Source organism: Hemicordylus capensis, chromosome 1 (assembly GCF_027244095.1).
Source record: "Hemicordylus capensis ecotype Gifberg chromosome 1, rHemCap1.1.pri, whole genome shotgun sequence".
In the NCBI taxonomy this organism is placed as follows: domain Eukaryota; kingdom Metazoa; phylum Chordata; class Lepidosauria; order Squamata; family Cordylidae; genus Hemicordylus; species Hemicordylus capensis.
In genome coordinates this window covers 195,734,508-195,760,346 of record NC_069657.1, presented here as the reverse complement: position 1 = coordinate 195,760,346, position 25,839 = coordinate 195,734,508, and the positions used below count along the sequence as shown (strand labels likewise).

The 25,839-nt window shown below is 44.4% G+C and overlaps 1 protein-coding gene across 23 annotated transcripts in view; it reads right to left on the bottom strand.

Moving 5' to 3' along the window:
* The window catches only part of MYO3B (myosin IIIB), a 523,310-nt gene that overhangs the window by 312,652 nt on the left and 184,819 nt on the right, over positions 1-25,839 (bottom strand). The window contains exon 11 of one of the 23 annotated variants that reach the window (XM_053283492.1): positions 20,874-21,110. The exons of the other annotated variants lie outside the window; for them this stretch is intronic. Coding sequence (XP_053139467.1) covers positions 21,101-21,110 — 10 coding nt within the window. The 3' untranslated portion in view covers positions 20,874-21,100. Of the gene's footprint in view, positions 1-20,873; positions 21,111-25,839 lie in introns of those variants that run through there. 23 annotated transcript variants of the gene reach the window in all.

Genomic DNA, 25,839 nt, shown 5'->3' with positions numbered 1-25,839 from the left:
GCATAGATTGACTACAAGAAAGCCTTCGACTCATTGCCTCATACATGGATACTAAATTGTTTAGAAACAACTGGTGTCAGCAAAAACATCCAGATATTTATTTAAAAAGCAATGAGCATGTGGAGTACACAGTTAACAATCAATGGCGAGGCACTTGGACAGGTTAGCATTAGAAGAGGCATTTTCTAAGGGGACTCACTATCCCCTCTATTGTTTGTAATCACCATGACCCCACTTTCACAAATACTAAACAAAACAAGCCTCGGATACCAAACATCTAAAACATCTAGTAAAATAAACCATCTGCTGTACATGGACGATCTGAAGTTGTATGGAAAGTCCCAGTCAGAAATCGAATCACTGCTAAACACTGTCCGTATATTCAGTAGCGACATAGCAATGGAGTTTGGACTAGACAAGTGTGCTGCATTAATAATGAACAGAGGGAAAATAACAAAACAGAAGGAATAGAACTGCCCAATGGAAGCAACATTAAGAACCTAGAAGAGAAAGAACATTACAAATACTTGGGCATTCTCCAGGCTGATAACATTGCACACACTGAAGTTAAAAGAAAAATTGGAAGTGAATACATCAGGAGAGTCAGAAAAATCCTCAAGTCCAAACTCAATGGCGGGAACATCATACAAGCCATAAACACCTGGGCTATACCTGTTATTAGATACACTGCAGGAATAATAGACTGGACCCAGGCAGAGCTAGAGACGCTAGATCGTAAGACCAGGAAAATAATGACCATCAATCATGCTCTGCACCCCCGCAGTGATGTCGATAGGCTCTACCTCCCTCGCAGCTCAGGTGGAAGAGGAATGCTGCAAATCCATCAAACAGTAGAGGAGGAGAAAAGAGGCCTTGAAGAATATATAAGGGACAGTGAAGAAGATGCACTTCAAATGGTCAAGAACATGAAACTATTCAACACCAATGAAACAAAACAGTCCTACAAGAAAGAACAAGTCAAGAACCGAGCAGAAAAATGGAGAAATAACTGGCTGCACAAGAACAGAACAAATGCAATAAGAGCAAAAGTAGAAAAATCCACAACAAACAGCAAGTGCCGCCTTTGTAAAGAAGCAGATGAAACAGTGGACCACCTGATCAGCTGTTGTAAGAAGATCGCACAGACTGACTACAAACAAAGGCATGACAAGGTAGCAGGGATGATACACTGGAACATCTGCAAAAAATACAAGCTACCTGTAGCCAAAAATTGGTGGGACCATAAAATTGAAAAAGTTGAAGAAAATGAAGATGTAAAAAATATTATGGGACTTCCGACTACAAACAGACAAACATCTGCCACACAATACACCAGATATCACTGTAGTGGAGAAGAAAGAAAAACAAGTCAAAATAATCGACATAGCAATACCAGGGGATAGCAGAATAGAAGAAAAAGAAATAGAAAAAATCACCAAATACAAAGATCTACAAATTGAAATTGAAAGGCTGTGGCAGAAGAAGACCAAAATAATCCCAGTGGTTATTGGCGCCCTGGGTGCTGTTCCAAAAGACCTTGAAGAGCACCTCAACACCATAGGGGCCACAGAAATCACCATCAGCCAATTACAAAAAGCAGCTTTACTGGGAACAGCCTATATTCTGCGACGATATCTATAACCATTAACAATAAAATTCTGGCATCCCAGGTCCTTGGGAAGGACTCGATGTCTGGATAAAACAAACCAGTCAATAACACCTGTCTGACTGTGTAAACAAGAAATAACAACAACAACAATAATAACTACCTCCCTTTGGCCATTCATTTGCACCCTGATCCAGTTGTCCCCCTCCTTTGAAATTAAGGAGGCACATAAGCAAGAACTCACTAGCCTCACTGAGACATTTTAAAACTGCCTTGCTTTGTCGTGTACAGTGAATGGGATAGGAAGTCCCGCCTCCACCATATCAATCAGCGGGGCTTGTCTGAAGACGGGAAAGCCGAAAGTGTGGTGGTGGACTCTTCCATGATTGCAATACTGGACTGAACCGGTCTCACAATCACGGAAGTGCCTGCCATCACACTTTGAGCTCTTCTCGCTTCAGACAAGCCTCGCCGTAAGCGTGAGCAGCAGGGTGTGCTGATGATTGGAACAGTGGAGACGGGATTTCCTCTCCCTACACCCTGCTATACAAGGTGTGATTTTATAACATCTGAAGGAGGCTCTTGTGTACACTAGAATGCACAGTAGATCCAAGCTTCCGGTGTTAACAAGCCCGTACCCTTTTATGTACAACTAAGTCCCACTTAAAGAATGCAGCTAATACCAGGATGTGGGATTGCAGCTTAATATAATTTTTTAGCTACCTCATCAGTCTGCTAAATGGGCAAAGAGGCACTCTTTAAAGCGGTTGCTCCCTTCTGTTTAATAGAGAGATAGCAACTGTCCCCTATTTATCATAGCATAGTGTCCTTCCCGTGGGTGTTCCTGGTGTCTGCCTTGTGTTTCTTTTTAGACAGTAAGCCCTTTGGGACAGAGAACCATTTTCTCATTTATTTTGCTAATGTAAACCATTTTGTGAACCTTTTTTTGTTAAGAATATAATTATAACAACAACATCAATGCAAATAAAATGACATACACAGGATCTCACATTGATGCTCTACATATGTTGTCCATATTTACATCTCGGTAAACTACTTTGATAAAGAAACTTCTTGCTCTAAGATGCCTTCTCCCCACAAATCTTTATGAAAAGATATACCATGCCATACATTAACAAATATTCACATTGACTAATATTATGGTCACCTTTTAGCCTGATAGCATATGACTAACGATAACAGGAGTAAAATATACCAAAAAGGAAACAAATGCAGCACAGCTTGGCCTTGATGAAAGTCAATCCATTACCTAATTTTAAATTCCAGCACCTTCCATCATGCTTTCTTAGCTTAAAATTAATCCTCAGAATTCATTAGTGTCACTACATTAAACTTAGGTTGCAGCCATTTACTGTCTGTTAGGTTACCAAATCTTACATCCAGGTTCCTAAATACCAGTTTCATTCTGTCACCATTACAGGCAAAGATTAAGCATTTATTAAGCAGGAACAAGGAACACACAGGCCTGCCTCAGACAGCCTCTGAAATTTCACTGGCTGCTTGCATTTAGATGATAACATTGTGGGAATAGCTGTGCCTCAACAATGTAAACAGCCATTTTGCAGCCAGCAAGTCAGAAGACTGAAAGGGGGAGCTATTCATCAACAGTGTGGTGATGGGAACAAATATTTACAAATGAATAAATGGATAGAAATAGATTTTCAACATCAGCAAAGGGGTGGAATATCTTGTCTGACACATCCCACTCCACCAGGGGTGTGCAGATCAATTCGCTAATAAGTAGATCCACCGTGAATCGGGGCAATTCGCTGATTCGTTCATGAATTGGATTACCCCTTGAATAAAGGGGCTGATTCGATCGTGAATCGAATCATCCCTGATTTGTGTGGACCAATTTTCTAGAAATTCATTTAGCAGACACCATTTTGTCTCCAAGATTTTCGATTGCTGATTGGTGTCCTGGCACTGGTTTCCTATTGGCTTGAGATCTCCTTGCTTCTTGGTTGTCTAGTTGTCTTTCAAATCAAGTGTTGGCAGTGGCAACTGTGCCCCCATAGGCGGGGGGGGGGGCAAGGAGGGGGGAAGCCAAAGGAGGGAGTTTCAAAATGTATATGTGGGGCTGCTTGGAAGCAGAGAGAGAGATTGCTTTTGTGCCTCAGGAGAGGAGAGGAGAGGAGAGCACAGAGAGAGACTGCAGCAGCACAGCAGCAATAAGCAGAGCATAGAGACTGTGGTCTGGGATTGCCTGCCTGGCTTGCCTGGTCTTGGCCTGACAGTGAGTGGAGAGACAAAGTACCTGCACTGTCTCCCTTTAAAAAAGAAATTAACCCTTTAATTGCAGTGCCTGCCAACTGCTTTACCTCCCCCACCACCACCGCGCACACACAAACTTGTTTCCAGCAGCACCAGTGCCTTTAATGGGGTTCTGCTTGGATTTTTAAATTATTATTCTCGCTTCTAGCCAGCCCCACACCCAGTGACATTAATAACTGGGGTGTTTTAGTTCCCTCCCCACCCACCCCGCAATTATTTTAAAATAGTAACAGCAGTCCAGTGGCTTAATTGGGTGCTGTTTGGCATTTATATTTCCTTGTTTGGTTTTCTCTCATTGCTTGTAGCCACTAGCCAGTAGGGGTGTGCAATTTGGATTTTCGGTGATTCGGTTCGGGACCCGAACCGAATCACCCCTGTTCTGTTTTGTGCCCGAATATGGGCCACCTGAATCACCCTTGATTCGGTTCGGATTTGGATTTAACCCAAATCCGAATCCGAATCGATACGGGGGGGGAAAAGGGCCCAGGGGCAAAATTTTGGGGTAGGGTGTTAGTGCCCAATTGGTGGAAGCTACCACCCCAATTTCAGGGGGATTGGGCAAAGGGCTGATTTTTTGGGAATATTTGAAGTTTTAGTGACTTTGGGGCAGTTCGGGGGCATAGAATGGGATCTGGGCAAAAAGAGTGGGGTGGGGTGGTAGTGCCTAATGGGTGCAGACTACCACCCCAATTTCAGGGGGATTGGGCAAAGGGGTGATTTTGGGGGTTTTTCTGAAGTTTTTCTGAAGGGATGTTATTCCCTTATTTTCTGAGGTGTGAATTCTCATTCAATGATAGCAAATGAGATTTTTTCAATTAAAGAACTCTCATGACCCCACTTTCACTTTTTCACACTCGCATTTACTATGAATATGATGAATGAATCAATCTACCACAAAGCACTTTATGAAGAAAAACCTCAGAAAATCAACAAAATCCAGCCCTCTGGCCAATCACTCTGAAATTGGGGACGGGTGGTAGCCTCCACCAATTAGGCACTATCTACCAGCCCACCCCACGCTTTTGGGGCAGATCCACTTTCTGCCCCCAATCTGCCCCAAAGACACCAAAACTTCAAAAATTCCCAAAAAATCAGCCCTCTGCCCAATCTCCCTGAAATTGGGGTGTTAGCTGCCACCCATTAGGCACTATCACTCCACCCCATCCTTTTGGGGCAGATACACTTTCTGCCCCCAAACTGCCCCAAAGACAAAAAAACTTCAAAATTTCCCAAAAAATCACCCCTTTGTCCAATCCCCCTTAAATTGGGGTGGTAGCCTCCACCCATTAGGCACTACCACCCCACCCCACTCTTCTGCCCCAGGCCCCACTTTCTGCCCCAAACTGCCCCAAACTGCCCCAAAGACACAAAAACTTCAGAAATTCCCAAAAAATCACCCCTTTGCCCAATCCCCCTTAAATTGGGGTGGTAGCCTCCACCCATTAGGCACTACCACCCCACCCCACTCTTTTTGCCCAGATCCCATTATATGCCCCCAAACGGCCCCAAAGTCACTAAAACTTCAAAAAATCCCCCAAAATCGGCCATGAGCTGAATCACCCGAATTTTTCAGCCCCAAAATTCGGGTGATTTGGCTCGGCCCCGAAAAATATCAGGGGACATCGGGGGTGATTCGGTTCGGCCCCGAATCACCCAAAATTGCTCATTTCGGGCACAGATCGATCTGTGTCCGAAATTTTTTGCACATCCCTACTAGCCAGCCCTCTTTAATAACCGGGGTGCTGTGATCTCCTCCCCCAATTTTATTTTAGATAGTGAGCCCTTTGGGGACAGGGAGCCATTTCTGTTTGTTTATTTATATCACTTTTGGAACCTTTGTTGAAAAGCAGTATATAAATATTCACCGTATTTGTATTTAAATAAATGCTGCAAGCAGCACCAGTGCCTTTAAGTGGGTGTTGCTTGGAATTTTATTCCTTGTTTGTTTGTTTTATCTTAATAACTGGGGTGTGCTGTGGATGTGGTGTTTGTTTGTTTCGCAGCCCTGCTGCCACCCTTGCTGCTGCTGTCTGTGTGCTGCCTGCCTGTGCCTGGTGGTTTAATTTTTGGGGTTTTTTGGCTGGTGTGTGGTGCCCAGTCTGCCATGCTCCCTCTGTACTTTTTTGGATGTGCTTTTTTAAATTGTTTGGGTGGGTGGGTGTCTGATACTGGTGATATCTCTCCAGGAGAGTGGCAGCTCAAGATCTCTGTGTGCCGGAGGCAGGGAACCAAAATGCTGCTCCCCATCGCAGACACCCTCCTTTCCTCCTTTCCCCTTTTTCAAAGTGGGGGTCAAGAGGGCCTCTTACTGCCTGGTTGGCACCCCAGTAATCTGCTGTCTGAGGCAACTGCCTCACCTCTTCCCGTGGAAGGGCCATCCCTGCTCCAGGGTTTTAGACAGAGTCTTTCCCAGCTGTATATACTAGGAATTGAATCTGGAAACCTTTGTGTGCAAAGCAGGTACTCTGCCACCAGGCTACAATCCTTTTCCAGAAGGATGTAACAGTTAGCTACAGTTAACTGTTAGTTTTACCTGCTAACTGGGCAAAGAGGCACCTTTTAACGTGGCGATTCTCTTTATTTAGCAGGGGGAGAGTAACTGGCCCTATCCACCCCCAGCACAGTACCTCCAGTGACTGTCGCTGGTGTCTATCTTGTGTTGTTGTTTTTTAGAATGTGAGCCCTTTGGGGACAGGGAGCCATCTTACTTATTATTTCTCTGTGTAAACCACCCCGAGCCATTTTTGGACTGGCGGTATAGAAATTGAATTATTGATGATGATGATGATGATGATGATGATGATGATGATGTAAGGCTGCAATCCTGAGTATATGAGGGAGTAAGCATCATTTATTTCCAGGTGAAATACAAAGCCTTATAAAGCCCTTAATGGCTTGTGACCAGGTTATTTAAGAGAGCGCCTCCTTTGTCAAGAACCCTCCCGCCTTTTACAGTCTTCTGGAGAGGTCCAGGTCCAGTTGCTACCAGCTCATCTGGTGGCAACTCAGGACCGAGCTTTCTCTGTGGCTGCCCCAGGCAACCCTGCTGAAATAAGAGCATCTCCTTCTCTGTTTGTTTTCAAGAAGACCCTCAAGACTCCCATTTTCTCGCAAGCTTTTAATTAGCATTAATTTTAATAACCTGTTTTAATCACTGTTTTATACCATTGTTTTAATTGTGTATTTTAGTTGGTGTTGGGTTTTTAATGTTTTAAATCTTGTACACCGCCTACAGGTGTACATATCAGGCAGTATAAAAATATGATTGATTGATAAATAAGTAAGTAAATAAATACATAAATAAGAAAGTAAATAAATAAATAATGGTCACTCCCACCCACTGCAACACAACTGGCAGCTCACCCCGCCCTGGTCATTGTGGCCAGCCCCAGATGTGTCACAGTCTGCCCATTAGTGCTGCTGTTACATGCAGATATGCAGACACACCACTGCCCACTATGACCGATGATGAGATGATATAGACTGGTGCCCTGACCCATGTTGCAGGCTGTCAGCCAGGGCCCAGCACCAAACTGAGGCTATGGTGTGTTATCCAGATGCAGGCAGGCAGGCAGGCAGGGATGTGTGCTTATGCTGGAGATGGAGAAGAAGAGAAGACATTCTCATGGTAAGAGATTATCTTCATTCTTCATGTCGGGCTTTGAGAGTTCTGGTCACTGCTGGTCTGCTCTGCAGTCTGCAATCTTCATTGCAAGGTGTACTCAGTCAGTCAAAATATGGCTGAAGAGGTTGTAATAGTTGAGCTGCTAAGTCCTATTTCTGTATGAGAGAACAACTTGTGATGCTACTGCAGGGAAAGGCAGGCACACTGTGGCTGCCTGGCAGTGGATTCTGGGTCAGTGATTCTTTTTTGGCTATCTTTGGACTGTGTGTTTAGCAAAATGTGGTGTTCTGTGTTGGGAGGGACTGTGTGTGCTTCTGTTCTGCAGTATATTGTTTTTCAAGGCAGGGTTGCAAAGTGTGTGCACTCTGCTTGTTTTGCCCATAGGGAACAATGGGGAACTCAAAACACCCCATTCAACGCCAACACACACATACGGCAACACCATGGCAGATGATGAGATATGGACTGGTGCCCCTGACCCATGTGACAGGTTGTCAGCTGGGGTCCAGCAGCAATCTGAGGCTATGGTGTTATCCAGACACAGGCAGCAGCTGCTTGCCTGCCTGCCTACCTTCCTTGAGTTGTGGTTTGGTCAATGGTCTGCTTGTGAGATGGTGTTGTGGTGGTGAGAAGTGGACAGTAGCAGCTCAACTCACGTTCTCTCTCTCTCTCTCTCTCTCTCTCTCTCTCTCTCTCTCTCTCTCTCTTATCTTCTTGGTGATTGCTGTGAGATGAGCCACATGTCTGGCCTTGTGAGAGTAACTTGTGCTTCACTCACTGCTCTCGTCTGCCCTGCAGTCTGCATTGCAAGGTGTATTCCATCAAAATGGTGGCTGAAGAGACATGGCTGTAGTTGAGCTTATGGCTATGCTTGCTGCCTGCTAAGGGAGCTGCTCTGTTGTGGCAGCTGTTGTGTGAGAGAGCAACTTGTGCCAACGATGTTATTGCAGCACAGACACTGTGGCTAGTGCGGATTCTGGGTCAGTGATTCTTTTTTGGCCATCTTTGGACTGAGTTTTTGGCAAAATGTGGTGTTCTGTATTAGGAGGTACTGTGTGTGCTTCTGTTCTTCAGTGTTGCATTTTTCATATTGAAGGCACTAAATACAGTAGACAGGGCTGTAAAATGTGTGCTTAGCCCACAGGGAACAATGAGGAACTTGAATCACCCCATTGTTTCCCATGGGTAGGCCCTAGGGACACCAAAGTGGGTTGGGTGGTAGGGCATGACTAACCTACCTACTATCCAATCCATAAAGCAATCAGGCAATTTTTAATTAATTTTAGAATTTTATCTGGGTCAGTAGGTCAATGACCTACTGATCCAGATAAAAATTTTAAAAATCACCTAATTGCTTTGTGGATTGGCTGGTAGGTAGGTTGGTCATGCCCTACCACCCAACCCACTTGGGTGTCCCTAGGGCCTACCTATTGATCACCCAGGGGTGATCAATGGAGTGATTCAAGTTCCCCATTGTTCCCTATGGGGTGAATTTCTAATTTGATTCATCGAACCGACTGGCTATGGCTGATTCGCTAGCGAATCGAATTTGGTTTTCTGCTATTTGATTTGCTAGCGAATCAAATTGCAAAAAATGATTTGTGCAGAGCCCTACACCCCATCTTTGCCAAAGAAAGCAGTTCCTAATGGTGCCCTGTGTTATTATGGTGCCCTAAGTGGACAGGCCAATGCTTGCATTAATTTTTTGAAATGGGAAACTTATTCACTGAGCAGTTTTCAAACTTTCCACCTTCAGGAAATAGTCTCCCTTATTGAATCAACAGCAGAGGAAATCTGGATAAGCTCCCAAAGTATTTCATAATAGTGCTTCACATTTGTGTAGCACTTTTGAGTGTTCAAAGAACTTCACATGAATTTTCTTGTTATAATCCATACAACAACCCTGTAAGGTAAGTAAATATGATTAACCCAGGTGCAAAGGGAGGCCAGTGGCGGCCCCACTAGCCCTGCCTCCTGTGCTAGACATCAGCGTCAGACATCAGATGTAGGGAGCAAAGGTTAGCCATGCCCCCTGCGTCTGATGTCAGATGCAGCGGGAGTAGTTTAGCTTGCAAATGGGGCAGTGCGGCCCCATTTGGGAGCTAAATCCAGCCAGTGCCATGTTTGCAGCGTGGCCAGCCGTGGCTCTCCCTGCCTTTTATAGGTTCAGCCTGCTCCGGTTGCACTGCTAATGTGGCACTGGCTGATTTTGCTCCCCAATGGGGCTACGCAACCTCATTTGCCAGCTAAACTACATTCCTGCATTCCTGCAGGGGGTGTGGGTGGGGTGTGAGGTGCGGCCCCTGAAGGGCGGCGGTCTGGGTTCTTTGAACCTGCTCACGCAATGGTGGCTCTGCCCCTGGATTAACCTCATATGGGAGCTGAGAGGGAGTGGCTTGCCCACAACTGCTTAAGGAGTTCACGGCAGAGGCAATAATCAAACCAGGGAAGTTCTGCTTTACAGCCCAACCTCTTAGCTACTCTGGCACTACATCACAGCTTTTCTACACATGCAATGAGTGACTGTGTATTCAGGCAGGCAGGAAGTCCTGTGTATCTGTAGCACAGATGAGTAAATTTTTCAGAATTATGAGCCACAGGTATACAGCTATTTATCTGCACACAATTAACATCATTATGTATTGCTCATTTAGCTATCACAGAAGCTGCAAAATATTTTGCTCCTACTCTGGTATTAATATCAAACATAAAAGACACTGAAGCAACTACTTAGCAATCCATATACTTTGAAATACCAAAATCCTGGGACAAATTGACTTGGATTTCATTTGTCACTAACCTTTCTGGTTTAATGCTTTGTGGTTATGCTATCAATTTTCTCTCTCCATGCAAGCATGAGAGCAAGAAACTTAAAGACAGTGGCGATGAAGAATTGGGGCAGCTCCAGATTTCAGAAGGCCCTTGGCAGATTTCAGGAGCTCCCCTCCATGGGCCCTCCTACTTGGATGCCCCCAAGCTTTATGGAGTGACATATCTTGGTGCATGGGATTGGAGAGCAGACAACAGAGAGTCACTCCACCACCACTCTTTTACTACGGGCAGAGAGGTGATATCAGGGATCAGCAGAGTCATGATAAGGCCATGGGACACCACTCAGTGTGCTGAACATCACTGTAGTGTTTTGTAAGAGGAAGAGAGCAAACAGGAAACTCCTGACTTGGTACAACTAAATCTAGTGCCACCTAGTGGCTGAACCATAAGTCACTAATCCACACAAGCAGTTGGCCCTTCTCAGCTGCCCCTGACACCCAGCCCCATGAAGAATAAATCAGCTAAGGGTGTTTTGTAACACTATGCTGGATATTACTAACAGTCACCATGGCCCTAATCCTCTGGTGTCTTCTTGGGAGGGCTAGGTGGTATATAAAAGCAATGCAAGTCCATTGTGTAGTGGGCAGATGCATTTCACAAAATAAGTCGCAACACGAATGTTAATTTTCCCCTCCATTAAACACTTCAGTAGGCACAGCAAGGATTCTCCAGGCAAGGAAGCTGAACCACTCTGTGCTCCCTCGAGACAGATCCTAATGTTGATGACTGACAACATGTGGAATTATTTTCTCCCTTTACATATGGCCAATAATAATTTTAAAAACTTGTCTCTGTGTTACTAAGACCACTCTTTTTCAGACCCTCAAATTTATCTAGCTTTTTAATAAAAATTAAAGAGACATTAACTCTGGATTATACCACTTGCGTATGGAAAAGAGGGAGCGAAACAGCTATATCCTCTGAAATGAGGGAGCGAAACAGCTACATCCTCTGACAAGATCATAGTCTTGTCAGAGAGATTTAATCCATTTCAGTAAGAAATAACCTCTCAAGACCCAACAATTTAATCTCTACCATATCTAACAGAATGTTTTCATTTAAGCCAGCTTTTTCATTAGTTTTCAGAGTTGGGCAGTACTGTGTGGCGAAGAATGATATTCACAAGACCGGAAAAAGCAAGCTTTTCCAGCTTGCTTTTTGGAACTATTTCTAATGATTAAATCCCCACCACTCCCCATCTTCTGTCACATGCAAGCATCTGCCTGAAATGGTTCATCCCTGCCTCTGTCATATGTTGCTCTGACTTACACTGGGCAGTCACATGCGGCACACAGGTGGAAGAGAACAAGCGCGTCATGAATTCTTTTTGTAATCATGAACCTGTGATGTGTCTGCTCCTCCACATCTGCTTTCCTGCTCCCACACCTGCCGGTCCCCAGATTGCAGTATGAGATTGCTGTTTCTGAAACTAAACGAAGGAAAACAGAGGCAGCTTTGCCTGTAGCCATTTTTGTTTTCCTTCTGTTTTCAGCCATCATTCAATTGGACACATGACATCATTATGCATCCAAGCGGTGGAGTGCATCATCTATAGCAGCCCCTTCAATCAAATCACCCTCTGTAACTAAGGGTCCTGCAGGTCATGGGTCCAAAACTAGCCTTGATAAACCATACATTTTAAAAATAGTTCTTTTTGTGATTCTCAGATCCCACAGTGCAAGATTTGGAGTATTATATAGTATTCAATTATCCACTACATAATATACATTCTAGGACACAGGACACATTTATGTCTATATTGATCTGCCTTTTGGAACCTGGTATCATAAATTTCGAATTCTCCTTACTGGAAAAAGAAACACTCCACAACTGGAACACCACCAAACCACTGTTCTTAATAAATTCTCATGATGCAACATAATTCTTTGAGCAATTTTGTAATAATTTTAAGTTACAGAAGGCATTTGAAAATGTAAAAGACTCAGATTCAGTTCTGAGGAAAACATAAAGTTTGCAAGTGAATATATTCTTGAGCAGCCATGCAAACATTGGGGAATAATATACATCATATCTTTTGTAGCTTGAAGCCAGGGCTAGTATTTCCTCCTTTTCAGATATTATATTATATTATATTATATTATATTATATTATATTATATTATATTATATTATATGACCTTTTACCAGCTGCTATTGATTCGACAACTCCGCCCATTTCTCGAGGCGAATGACCTGGAAACAGTGGTTCACCAGCTGATAACCTCCAGGTTGGACTACTACAATGTGCTCTATGTAGAGCTGCCTTTGTACGTAGTTTGGAAACTTCAGTTAGTTCAAAATGAGGCAGCCAGATTGGTCTCTGGGGTATTCCGGAAAGACCACATTATGCCTGTTCTTAAACAGTTGCATTGGCTGCCGATAGGTTTCTGGGCAAAGTACAAAGTGCTGGTCATTATCTGAATGGCTTAGATCTGGGTTACCTGAGAGAGCACATTTCTCTATAAGATCCCCACCTCTCATTGAGATCATTATCAGAGGGGTCCGCCTTGGGGTACCACCTGTTCATCTGGTGGCAACCTGGCATCAGGCCTTCTCTTCTGCTACCTTTAGGGTTGCGGAACAGTCTCCCCGTGGATATCAGAGGATAATGTTCCTTGGAGGCTTCAGAACAGCCTTACAGACCCATCTTTTTAGCCTGGCTTTTAGTGACACCTAGTTTTAGTTTTAATCTGTTCTATGTGCTGTTAAATGTTTTTGGTTTTTTTTTTAAATTGTTGTGTATTTTTTTATTTTAGTGTAAACTGTCCTGGGCCACTTTAGGAGGAAGGATGGTATAGAAATCAAATAAATGAATTAAACTAAATAAATTAGTAAACTTTCCTCCTGTACCACAAAATGACCATGCACTCTCCCTTCACTCGTTGCTAGTTGATGTTCAGAAGAGTGTATATTTAGAAAAATGTATTTATATCTGCAGCATTTAAGCTTGTTTTTGTTTTTTGTGGTTTTATCTGGGAATTTCATGTCTGTCAAGTGAGTGAGCCAGTGAGTGAGTGCAGCCCAAGCAAATTTATAACGTAGGTTAGGGTTTTTAGCACTTACATTTATATACCGCTTTATAGCCAAAGCTCTCTAAGCGGTTTACAATGATTTAGCATATTGCCCCCAACATTCTGGGTACTCATTTTACCGACCTCAGAAGGATGGAAGGCTGAGTCAACCTTGAGTTGGGGTTGGGGTTATACATAGCATAACAATATCAGAAAGGCTTAGTGTTAGTAAGGCTGGGACCCAACCTAGTAAGCTACCTGTGACTTGCATGCTTAGACCGCAGAGCCCTCTGCAGATGCAGTAGGGCAGAGTTGCACAACTTCAGCATTCTTGCAGATGTTGGACTAAAACTCCCATCGTCCCTGACTATTGGTCACTGTGGCTGGGTATGATAGGAGCTGTTCAGCAACAGCTTCTGGGCCCAAGTTATGCAGCCCTGCAGTAGGGAACAGGGATCTACAACACCAGCCCTTGTCATTGGCAGGAAATATGCATCCTCTGTTGGCCAGGCCTAGAACAAATATTAAGAACCCTGGCTCTAGATCCCAGCTCCAACAACTGACCCTGGGGCCTTACGTTGGAGGACACACATTCCAAATAAGAACATAAGAGCAGCCCTGCTGCATCAGGCCCAAGGACCATCTAGTCCAGCATCCTGTTTCACACAGTGGCCCACCAGATGCTCCTGGAAGCCTACAGGCAGGAGTTGAGGGCATGCCCTCTCTCCTGCTGTTACTCCCCTGAAACTGGTACTCAGAGGTATCCTCCCTTTGAGGCTGGAGGTGGCCTTTAGCCCTCCAACTAGTAGTTGTTGATAGACCTCTCCTCCATGAAGTTATCCAAACCCCTCTTATAGCCATACAGGCTGTTAGCTGTCACCACATCTTGTGGCAAAGAATTCCACAAGTGGATTATGCATTGTGTGAAAAAGTACTTCTGTTTGTTGGTCCTAGATTTCATGGCAATCAATTTCATGGGATGACCCCTGGTTCTAGTGTGATGTGAGAGGGAGAAGAATTTCTTTCTATCCACTTTCTCCACACTATGCATGATTTTATAGACCTCTATCATGTCTCCCCGCAGTTGTCTTATTTCTAAACTAAAAAGCCCCAGGTAGTGTAGTCTTGCCTCATAAGGAAGGTGCTCTAGGCCCCTGATCATCTTGGTTGCCTTCTTCTGCACCTGCACCTTTTCCAGTTCTACAAGTCCTTGTTTAGATGTGGTGACCATAATTGTGCGCAGTACTTCAGGTGCGGCCGCACCATAGTTTTGTATAAGGGCATTATAATATTAGCAGTTTTATTTTCAACCCCCTTCCTAATATTTATTTATTTATTTATTTATTTATTTAATTCATTGTTGCATTTATATACCGCCTTTCGTTAAAAGACAACCCCAAGGCGGTTTGCAAAAGTTAAAACATACAATAAAAAGACAATAAAAATATTAAGCTAAAAAATATAAAAACAAACCAAATTTAAAATCTATAAAATACAAGCATAAAAACAATACAACAGGTAAAAACACACAGAAGCAGCAGTAAAAACGATTATGTAAAAGCCTGGGTAAAAAGCCAAGTTTTAACAAGCTTTCTAAAAGCCGTGATGGAGTCTGAGGAGCGAATGGCCACTGGGAGAGCATTCCAAAGTCTGGGGGCAGCAACAGAGAAGGCCCTGTCCCGAGTGCACGACAGCTGGGCCTCTCTCATTGTCGGCACCCGGAGCAAGGCCCCCTCAGATGTCCTCGTCAAGAGGGCAGCAACCCTTGGGAGCAGGAGGTCCCTCAAATACCCCGGGCCCAAACAGTTTAGGGCTTTAAAGGTCAAAACCAGCACCTTGAATTGGACCCAGAAACAAACCAGCAGCCAGTGCAACTCTTTCAGAATGGGGGTGATGTGCTCCCAACGGGCAGCTCCGGATAAAACCCTAGCTGCCGCGTTTTGCACTAGCTGCAGTTTCCAGATATTCTTCAAGGGCAGCCCCATGTAGAGCGCTACAGTAATCCAGCCACAACGTGACTAAGGCATGGGTAACCATGGCCAGATCTGTCTTCTCAAGAAAGGGACGCAGCTGGCACACTAGCCGAAGCTGTGCAAAGGCACCCCTGGCCACCGCCTCCACCTAAGCTTCCAAAAGCAGAGCCGGGTCCAGTAGTACCCCCAAGCTGCGTACTTGCTGCTTCAAGGGGAGTGCAACCCCATCCAGAACCAGTAAAATCTCCTCATCCTGATTGGCTCTCCTACTGACCAACAGTACCTCCGTCTTATCCGGATTCAATTTCAGTTTATTAGCCCACATCCAACCCATCACGGCCTCCAGCCCCCGATTCAGGACATCCACCGCCTCCCTAGTATCAGATGACAAGGAGAGATAGCGGTGAGTGTCATCTGCATATTGCTGACAACTCAGTCCAAGTCATATTGAGTTGCATATTGCTTACAACTCAGTCCCGGATGACCTCTCCCAACGGCTTCATGTAGATGTTAAACAGCATGGGGGACAAGACCGATCCCTGCGGGACCCCACAGGCCAACGGCCACGGGGCCGAGCATTAGTCCCCTAGCACCACCTTCTGGACTCTCCCCCCAAGAAAGGATCGGAACCACTGCAACGCAGTGCCTCCGATTCCCATACTTGAGAGGTGGCCCAGAAGGATACCATGGTCGATGGTATCGAACGCCGCCGAGAGGTCCAGCAGAACCAACAGGGATGCACTCCCCCTGTCTAGTTCCTGGTGTAGGTCATCCACTAGAGCGACTAAGGCAGTCTCAGTCCCATACCCGGGGCGGAAGCCAGATTGAAAAGGGTCCAGATAATCCGTACCATCCAAGACCCTCTGCAGCTGGGACGCCACCACGCGCTCCATCACCTTGCCCAAAAAGGGAAGGTTAGACACAGATCTATAGTTATCCAAGTTGGAGGGATCAAGGGAGGGCTTTTTTAATAGTGGTCTTACCACTGCCTCCTTGAGGCACGATGGCATCCTGCCCTCCCTTAACGAAGCATTAATGATCACTTCCAGCCATCTGCCTGTCACCTCCCTGGCAGCTTTTATTAGCCATGAAGGGCAAGGGTCAAGAGCTCACGAAGTCGCCCACACACTGCCCAGGATCTTGTCTACATCCTCAGGCCGCACCAACTGAAAAGAATCCAACACAACAGGACCAGATGGTACCAGAGGCACGTCTGCCGTAACTGCCAAAACTCTGGAGTCCAGGTCAGCACGGATGCGAGCGACTTTATCTGCAAAGTGACAGGCAAACTGATCACAAAGAGCTGTAGATGACTCCTCCCCCATTGTCTGGGGGGGGTGTGGAGCAAGGTTTTTACCACACGAAACAGCTCTGTTTGTCTGCACTGAGCAGACGCAATGGAGGCAGAGAAAAAGCATTTCTTCGCCGCCCCCACTGCCACAGAGTAGTCCCTAAAATGGGCTCTAGCCCGTGTTCAGTCGGATTTGTCATGACTCTTCCTCCAGCGTCGTTCTAGCCGTCCTCCAAGTTGCTTCATCGCCCTAAGCTCCAAGGAAAACCAAGGAGCAGATCGGGCTCCACCAAGCCGGAGAGGGCGTTTAGGAGCAACCGTGTCCACAGCCCGGGCCGTCTCTCCATTCCAGAGATCAACCAGGGCCTCGACAGGGTCACCAGCTCTGGACACTGGAAACTCCCCGAGGGCCATCTGGGGGCGGACCATCCTAATCGGCCCACCACCCCTGCAGAGGGCAGACGGAACAGACAAACTAAACCCCACCAGATGATTATCTGTCCATGACAAGGGAGTCGTCTCAAATTCCTCCACCTCCAGATCATTTATTTCCCGGTCGGCAAAAACCAGATCCAGAGCGTGTCCTGCCATGAGGGTCGGGCCCAATACCAATTGAGACAGGCCCATGGTTGCCATGGAGGCCATGAAATCCTGAGCCGCACCCACTAGGGGGGCCTCAGCATGGACATTGAAATCCCCCAAAACAATAAGCTTGGGGGGACCCAAGGCCACGTCTGCCTTCCCCCCCAATGATCCCTAGCATGGAATTGGCCTTTTTCACAGCTGCCACACATTTAGTCGACATTTTCAACGAGCTGTCCACCACGACCCCAAGATCCCTCTCCTTGTCAGTCTCTGACATCTCAGATCCCATCAGCATATATGTGAAGTTGGTGTTTTTGCCTCAATGTGCATCACTTTACACTTGCTTACAATGAACCACATTTGCCATTTGGTTTCCCACTCACCCAGTTTGGAGATGTTTTTTTGGAGCTCCTCACAATCTGTTGTGGATTTCACCACTCTAAATAGTTTTGTGTCATCTGCAAATTTAGCCACTTCGCTGGTCACCCCGACTTCTAGATCATTTATGAACAACTTAAAGAGCACTGGTCCCAGTACTGATCCCTGAGGAACCCCACTTCCTACCTACCTCCATTGTGAAAATTGTCCATTTATTCCTGCTGTTTCCTTTCCTTCAACCAGTTACTGATCCACACATGAGCCTGTCCCCTTATTCTATGACTGCTGTTTACTCAGGAGCCTTTGGTGGGGAACTTTGTCCAATGCTTTTTGGAAGTCCAAGTATACTATGTCAACCAGATCACCTTAATCCACATGCCTGTTGACACTCCCAAAGAACGCCAAAGGTTTAGTGAGGCAAGACTTTCCCTTGCAGAAGCCATGCTGGTTCTCCTTCAACAAGGCCTTTTCTTCTATATGCTTAACAATTTTGTCCATCAATTTACCCGGCACCGAAGTTAAGCTGACCAGCCTGTAATTTCCCATATCCCCCCTTGATCCCTTTTTGAAAATCGGAGTCACATTGGCTACTTTCCAGTCCTCTGGTACAGAGCTTGATTGTAGGGACAAGTTATATATTTTTGCTAGGAGATCAGCAATTTCACATTTGAGTTCCTTCAGAACTCTTGGGTGGATGCCATCTGGCCTTGGCGATTTGTTAATTTTTAGTTTTTCAAGACAGTTTAGTACATCTTCCCTTCTCACCTCAAATTGGCCAAGTTCCTCAGCCACTAAACCTGAAAAGCTCAATTCTGGAGAGGGTATATGGTCAGTATCCTCCACCGTGAAGACAGATGGCAAAGATCTCATTCAGCTTCTCTGCAATCTCCTTATCCTCCTTATTAATCCTTTCCACACCCTCATCATCTAAGGGTCCAACCGCCTCCCTGGTAGGTTTTCTACTTCTGATATATTTAAAGAGGTTTTTGTAATTCCCCTTAACACTTCTAGCTATATGCTCCTCAAACTCTCTTTGCACCCCTTATTGTCTCCTTGCATTTCTTTTGCCAGAGTTTATGTTCCTTCCTGTTCTCTTAATTTGGGCAGGACTTCCATTTTCTGAAGGAAGTCTTCTTCCTTTTATCGCTTCCCTGACTCTACTTGTTAGCCATGCTGGCACCCTCCAGAACTTGGTGGTACCTTTCCTCCTTCTTGGTATGCATTCCAACTGTGCTTATAGTATTGTGGTTTTAAATAAGTTCCATGGTTTCTGGAGTGATTTGACCCTCCTGACTTTCCCTTTCAACTTCCTTACCAGTACCCTCATTTTTGAGAAGTTCCTCTTCTGAAGTCCAATGCATCTGTGTTGGACTTCCTTGATAATTCTCCACTCGGATTTAATGCTGAACTGGATCACACTATGGTCACTGCTACCCAATGGTTCTGCAACTCTGACATCTCGCACCAGGTCCTGGGCACCACTCATGATTAAGTCCAAGGTTGGTTCAGTCAAGGTTAAGTCCTCTGGTTGGTTCAGAGACTAACTATTCTAAGGCACAGTCATTTAGCATGTCTAGAAATCTGGCCTCTCTGTTATTACCTGAATGTGAATTTACCCAGTCTATGTATGGGTAGTTGAAGTCACCCATTATTACTGCCCTGTCTCTCTTTGATGCCTCTCTTATCTGTTTCTCCAACTTCAGGTCACTCTCAGTGCTTTGATCTGATGGATGATAGCATGTCCCTAGTAACACATTTCCTTTCAGTCCTCGTAAAGTTACCCATAATGATTCTGTGGAGGGCTCCAGTCCAGTCTACCTAGGTTTTCTAGCTTATTGGAATCTATCCCTTCTTTGATATACAGTGCCATTCCTCCCCCACTCCTCCCCTCCCTGTCCCTTCTATAGAGTTTATATCCAGGAATAATCATGTCCCACTGGTTCTCACCATTCCACCAGGTTTCTGTTACACCCACTATATCTATGTTTTCATGAGCAAAACCCATAGACCCACACCTAGCCACTTATGGATATTTGGGAATAAGGTCTTGACTTTGTTCCTGGTCCTATTTGATTTAATTCTTCCACAACCAAATATGGGGTTAGTGACTGGTTAAATCCCCCAGGCTTGATCCTGATTCAAACTGGCAATTGCAAGAAAAAGTGGCGCACTCTCAGGGGTTTCCCCCCCTTCTAAACTGACTTGTATTTGTTGACTACATCCTGTAACTTCCTCCCGTGAGCTCCTCAACCCCCTAACCCGGCGGTGATGGTGAACATTTCTCTCTTCCTCTCTCTTCTCACTTTCCTCTTTCTCCACTTTCACTCCTCCTCTTCCTCCTCCACTAATGGCTGTGGCAGAAAGGAAACTGTCTTTTCTCCTTATGTCCCTGGTGCCTGTGACACTGCTATGGCACATTACCATTTTCCCAGGGCTTCTGAAGCATGTAATATACCATTGCAGTGGTCCAGGCTGCAAGGAAGGAGAAAGACCTCTTCCCTGCTACAGTAACAGCAGCAGCATCTGCTGCTAGGAAAGTGAGTGAGTGGGTGGGAATGGGGAGCTCGTCTTTGGATCAGATTAAAACCTGAGCTAGAGAGGAACTCAGGAGCAATAATGCTCAGCAATAATGCTCAACTTTGCATAGAAGGGAAGCATTATGAGTTGCCTAGGTTCACATTCTAAGCAAGGAACTACAAACTTCAACAATATAAATGGTCTTAAATTCTTTTACTAGATGTATGTCTTTGAAATAAGCGGGTGTTGCATCTGAATAAACACAATTAGATTCCGGATGTAAGTTTGGGTAGCTACCCACTGAAGCAACTATCTCCAGAGAATCATGTTGTGATTGCCAAAATGTATGGCTTGCAATCCAAATGAGCCTCCAGCCTACCAAAGCTTTCTGTAATGCTGCTCCCAGGAGGGTAGAACAGTTAAGGTAGCCCCATAGCTATTGGAAACTGTGCTGCTTTGATGCTAATTAGTACATTAGAATGCCTCCTCCTGGGCACAGAACTCTAAAAACCTTAAATTATTAGGGATTTGGAGAAAGCAACCTACTTTCTCTCACATCTCTCATCTGTATGGTAAACATAGATCCTCTGCAAAACTACATGACCAAGAGCTATTGCTCTTGGGCTGTTTTTATCTGGTGTGCATTGCACCTTCTATATTTGTTATTCAAAGTTTTTTTGAGGTTTCCTTTCCCAGCTTTATAATATACTAACAAGTGAGATCTGTCATTGACTGGGCAAAATCACTTTGCATAGATCAGACTTAGAGAAAAATTCAAGAAAATGAAATATCTGTCATAGATTTTTTTCCCCCTTAAATGGCTTGCAAATGGGAAGACAAAGAACAGTTAAATTTCTAGGATTTCAACTTCAAACATTATTTGCTTTATTGAATAATTGCCATACATAGTACATTTGAATCTGAGAATGATCTTCTGCTTCTCTTGGGCACGATGTCATTTTTGAATTATTGATCTGAGTATTGAGTGTTAAAATTGGCTGAGAACAAGAACAGTTAAAATATGATCATTATATTCAGCATTTCTTCTAAAAATATTTTTTAAAAACAACATTAAAATCTTTGACCCAGCATATTCTAGTGTAAAAAGTAGTGCATTCAGCTAATTTAAGTGGCAGGATTGTGTATGCAAAATTTGGTATCTGTAGGTAATCAGGAAGTATGACTTTATTTTGCACAAACTCTTTAAAACAGATAATAGATACAAAGAACTAGAAATACAGTTCAAATAGTTTTGCCCTCAGTTACCCCTCAACCCACCCACACATTCTATTAACTCTCTGCCATTACTCTCATCACTCTTTCATCTCTCAAACAAATCCCTTTCACATCCCCTTCCTAAAATTGCAGTTTTTAGAAAGCGTTTTAAATCTTGGCTTTTTACCCAGGCTTTTATATGATTGTCTCTGCTGCTGCTTCTTTGTATTTTGTACTGTATTTGTATTTTTTACAAATCAGATTTGTTTTATATTTTAGCTTAATATTTTGTGTTATTTTTATAATCTTTTTATTTTTATAATCTTTTTATAAATTCTGTGTAAACTGCCTTGGGATTGTTTAATGAAAGATGGTATATAAATTTAATTATCTATCTATCTATCTATCTATCTATCTATCTATCTATCTATCTATCTATCTATCTATCCCTCCCTACTACTGGATGCTTCCATTGGATATAAAACAGTTCAGCTGCATGTAAAGCAAACTGCCCATGAGAAGACAGATGGATAAAGAGAGGAGAAAAGGGAGTTAGGAAAGCCCTCCAAAAGTGGAGCAATGGGGAACCACCTTGATGGACCAGGCAGCTAATAAAAACGTGACTTATTGTAAGAAGGGAAATGGTGAAAAAATGATGGAAGGTCTCCATGTTTCCCATATCCTCAGCCAGCCCACACCACTGTTTGGTTATAGAAAACAAGCTTGGACAAGAGGAGGGGAGAGAACAGAACTGAATGGGATATAGGAAATGCACACATATCTCCAAAGTTGCATGCATGCATGCATGCAGGGCAGCAGGGAAATGCAGGGCTCTGTTAAGTCCTATGGGGATCCCTCTGCATGCAGGTGCTGTTCTTCATATTTGTCATTGAGAGAGAACTTTTGATATCTAATTGTTGCATTGCAAGGAGTTCAGGTTTTTAAAAAGCTATCTATATACTTAATTCTCTTAGATGTGCCTTTCTAAGATCACATGCGTGGCAGAACTCTCACGAGAGTTCTGAACACACGGGCAGCAAGCAGTTTGGGCAGGTGGTGGAGCAGCGCGCAACAGGAGGTGGTTGGCTGGCCGGCGGGCCGAGGAGAAGCAGCCGCTTCTGGGCCGGCCGGCGGGTTAAGGGGGATAAGCAACAAGATGGGCAAAGAAAACAGCCACGGTGGCGGGAGGATGCGGCCAGCCAGCGGAGCTGCGCTGGGTGACTGGGGGAGGTGCTGGTACGTCAGCCGCAGGCAGGGGAAAAGCGAACAGTTGAGAGAAAGAGGCTCTGGGGAAGGCGCCAAGGATGGACAGGTGAAAAAGTGGCGCTGGGAAAAGCAGTGGTGGGGAAAGCACCGAGGATGGGTGGGTGAGAAGAGGTGGCGGGCGGGGGGAACCAGCAAGGATGGACAGGCAAGACAAAGTTTGGATGTGAGAGAGGCTTTCACAATGAATAAGGATGGGATCCGGTCTATTGATGGAAGCAGGATATGCTATTTCCAAGTAATGGATTGGGGGCAGAAGAGTTTTGCTACAGGACATGAAGCCTAGCTGTATTGGTATGTTCAAATTTTTTTGTATTGCAATAGGCTTGAAGGAAAGTGCTAACTTTGCAAAACAGGAGAGCAGACATTCAGCAAGGAACTTTTTTATGAATTCCCATGAAAGGTCAGAATATGATAGACCTGGAAATGATTCTGATTCTGACTGTAATAAAGACAGACCTGGTGCAAGCTTCTCCAGTGCCTCAAGCAGCATGGTAAGTTGCTGCCACCACCTTCATCACCAGGGCGTACAGCACACACCTATCTCGACTGTGATATTGATTCTCCTAGAATATTCTCACAATAGAAGAACTACCTTGAGGCAAGTTGCCTATTCAACAAATGAACAACTATGCTTTCCTTGGACTATAAACTGATCTTCTGGGAAGCTACCCTCTTCCAGTTCATATTTTTCACCAGGTGGCCTCAAAAAAGCCGCTGAGGTCATGCACATGACCTCTCTGGGGAGGGAGGGCGAGGAGGCAGGATCCTGCCTGCCTCCCAGCATACAATCACCCTCCCCATTTCACTCGGCTGCTTGCCAGTCTCCTCTGGAAGAAGAGGAGATGCCACACTGAGTAGCAGACTCGGGAGCCAGAAGGAGGCAGACTCAAGAGCTGGAAGAGGAGGAGAGCGGTGCATTGAGGGAGACCCCTCAGCCAGGTGCCCTTGCCACCCCCAGCTCTGTGTGTGTTCGGGCTGCCTGCAACTGGGGACCCAGGGAGAAGGGCACACTTGTGCCTACCTGGGTAAAAGGCCTGGTAAAACTCTGGGCTACCCAGCTGGGCAGCGCCGGAATCAACCCCAACCCCAGCACTTCACACAAGTAGCCCTAGCTCAATAGGGCTGCAAAAGCCCAGGTAAGGCTGCTCATGTGAACAGCCTCCTTATCTCACAGTTTACTGCTTGCAGTATTAAGGAAATTAGTAGTCATTACCAAATCTTAAATGGAAATTCATATTAAATGTATATTTTTAATAGCTGCACCCACTGTCCTTCAATTTGGAACTGGAGTTGAGTCTTGAATAACTGCTGTCCAGAATGTAAAGTACCTTTTGGAAAGTTTGGATGGAAATACATTAGCATGTGCCTCTCAGCTTGATCCTCCATAATGACATTTGATCAGGAAATGACAAATTCCAGTTAGCTAAGCCTTTTTATCTGTTCATTACTTCAAAGAGAACAAACTTTTTAAAGAATGTTGAGCTTCAAAGAGCTTGACTGTGAACTGAATGGCTCAGTTCTGTGAAACCTGAGAGAGGAGGCTTTCTTAGGAGTCTTATTGTTTTCATAGAGTCACCAACTAAACCAAGACTATGAAAGAGAATTCAAGGTGTTGTTTACCCAAACTTTTCATTTCAAGAAGATGTGAACTTAAAAGATCTTGCTCTGGTCTGAGATTAGCTGGAACAATAATTACATCCTTTTGATTTTAAATATATACTGTCCTAACATGTTCTAAATGCATTTATATTGTTACATGTTGATGTTGTTTAAAAAAAGGTTTAAAAATACTAACTAAAATCCATTTTTTGTTTCAGACGATAAAATACATGTTATGGGACTGGATTTTTCCACTGTTCCCATGTCTGACTGCATCACTACCAACTTATAGAGCTAATATATAAGGTTATTAATTGTCAAAGAACCATTTCGAGAAGTAGATGTGCCACTAGGATTGCCTTCCCCCCACCCCTGGCAGAGTTCCTGAGCCTTCAACAACAATGTGACAAGAAGTCGTTCAGCAGTGACATTTCTTCTTTCCATCACTGCATCTCCATGTTGGCAAAAGCTAGATTGCGGCTAGCCAGGCAGAATTTTAGGGTAAGGCAGCGGGCAGCCTGAGGGTTCAGTCTAACCACTAGGGACTTCCTGTCTTGCCCTAAGAATAATGTCTGACCCAAAGTCTTGCCAAACCATTAGGCAGATCAGACACTTCCTCTGAAGCTCAGAGGCCTCTTTTACATAAACACACCCTTCCAGGTTTGTATTCTATAACAGGCAGGCAGGCAGATTACACTAAACTGTACTAATTATGTTTTAACCATAAAATGCTGTTTCGGTGCAAGGGAACAAAAACTGGCATTTGGAGCAGAGTGCTTGCTCTGAACGAGACTTTAAAAGGGTTTGGTGTTGCTGGCAAGCAAACGGCATTGAATCAAAGGAACTGAATCCAGGAATGCACTTGTCTGAAGATGCATGCACGCTTCTATATAGCTACATAGGTCTGGACCACAACTTGAACCAGATAAGCTTGTTATGCAAATGATATTCAACATCAGGAAGGAGGCAGATAATGGAATTACTGAAAAGTCAACCACTCATCACAAGGGTGACAGAAACATCAGGCAAGGTCCTAACTTATGGATAAAAGGTAGAATGGACTTGTTACAATCATTGCTTTTAATTTATCAAAACCAAGCTGTCACAAGCCAGGAACTGACAAATGCATAACTAATGCATATAAATGAGTCAATTATCCCTAATGGCCAAAAGGTTCAATGCTGTATAGCCTGATGCTTTTATTATGTTCCCCCCCCCAAGATAACTTTTTAAATTGCAACAAAACCCTTCATAAACAATGATTCATCACTTAAACAGCAATGCCAATCATATATCAAAAGTTATGCTGTTCAGATACAAAGGAAGAGGAAGAGGAGGGGATACCTAAATGTTGGAAATCCAATGTTCCAGCTATCTCCCACACAAGCTAGGGAAAGGAAACTTTTGTCAGAATAATTCAATTCTCCACGCCCTCGCAATTTTTATTTCTGAAATAGCCAAATAGATTTCCCACATAAAAATAGCCCTGCTGAATCAGCCCAAGGCCTATCTAGAACAGCCCAAGACTTATCTAGTCCAGCATCCTGTTTCACATAGTGGCCCACCAGATGCCCCTGAGAGAGAAGCCCACAAGCAAGAGATGAGGGCATGCCCTCTCTCCTGCTGTAGTTCCCCTGCAACTGGTAT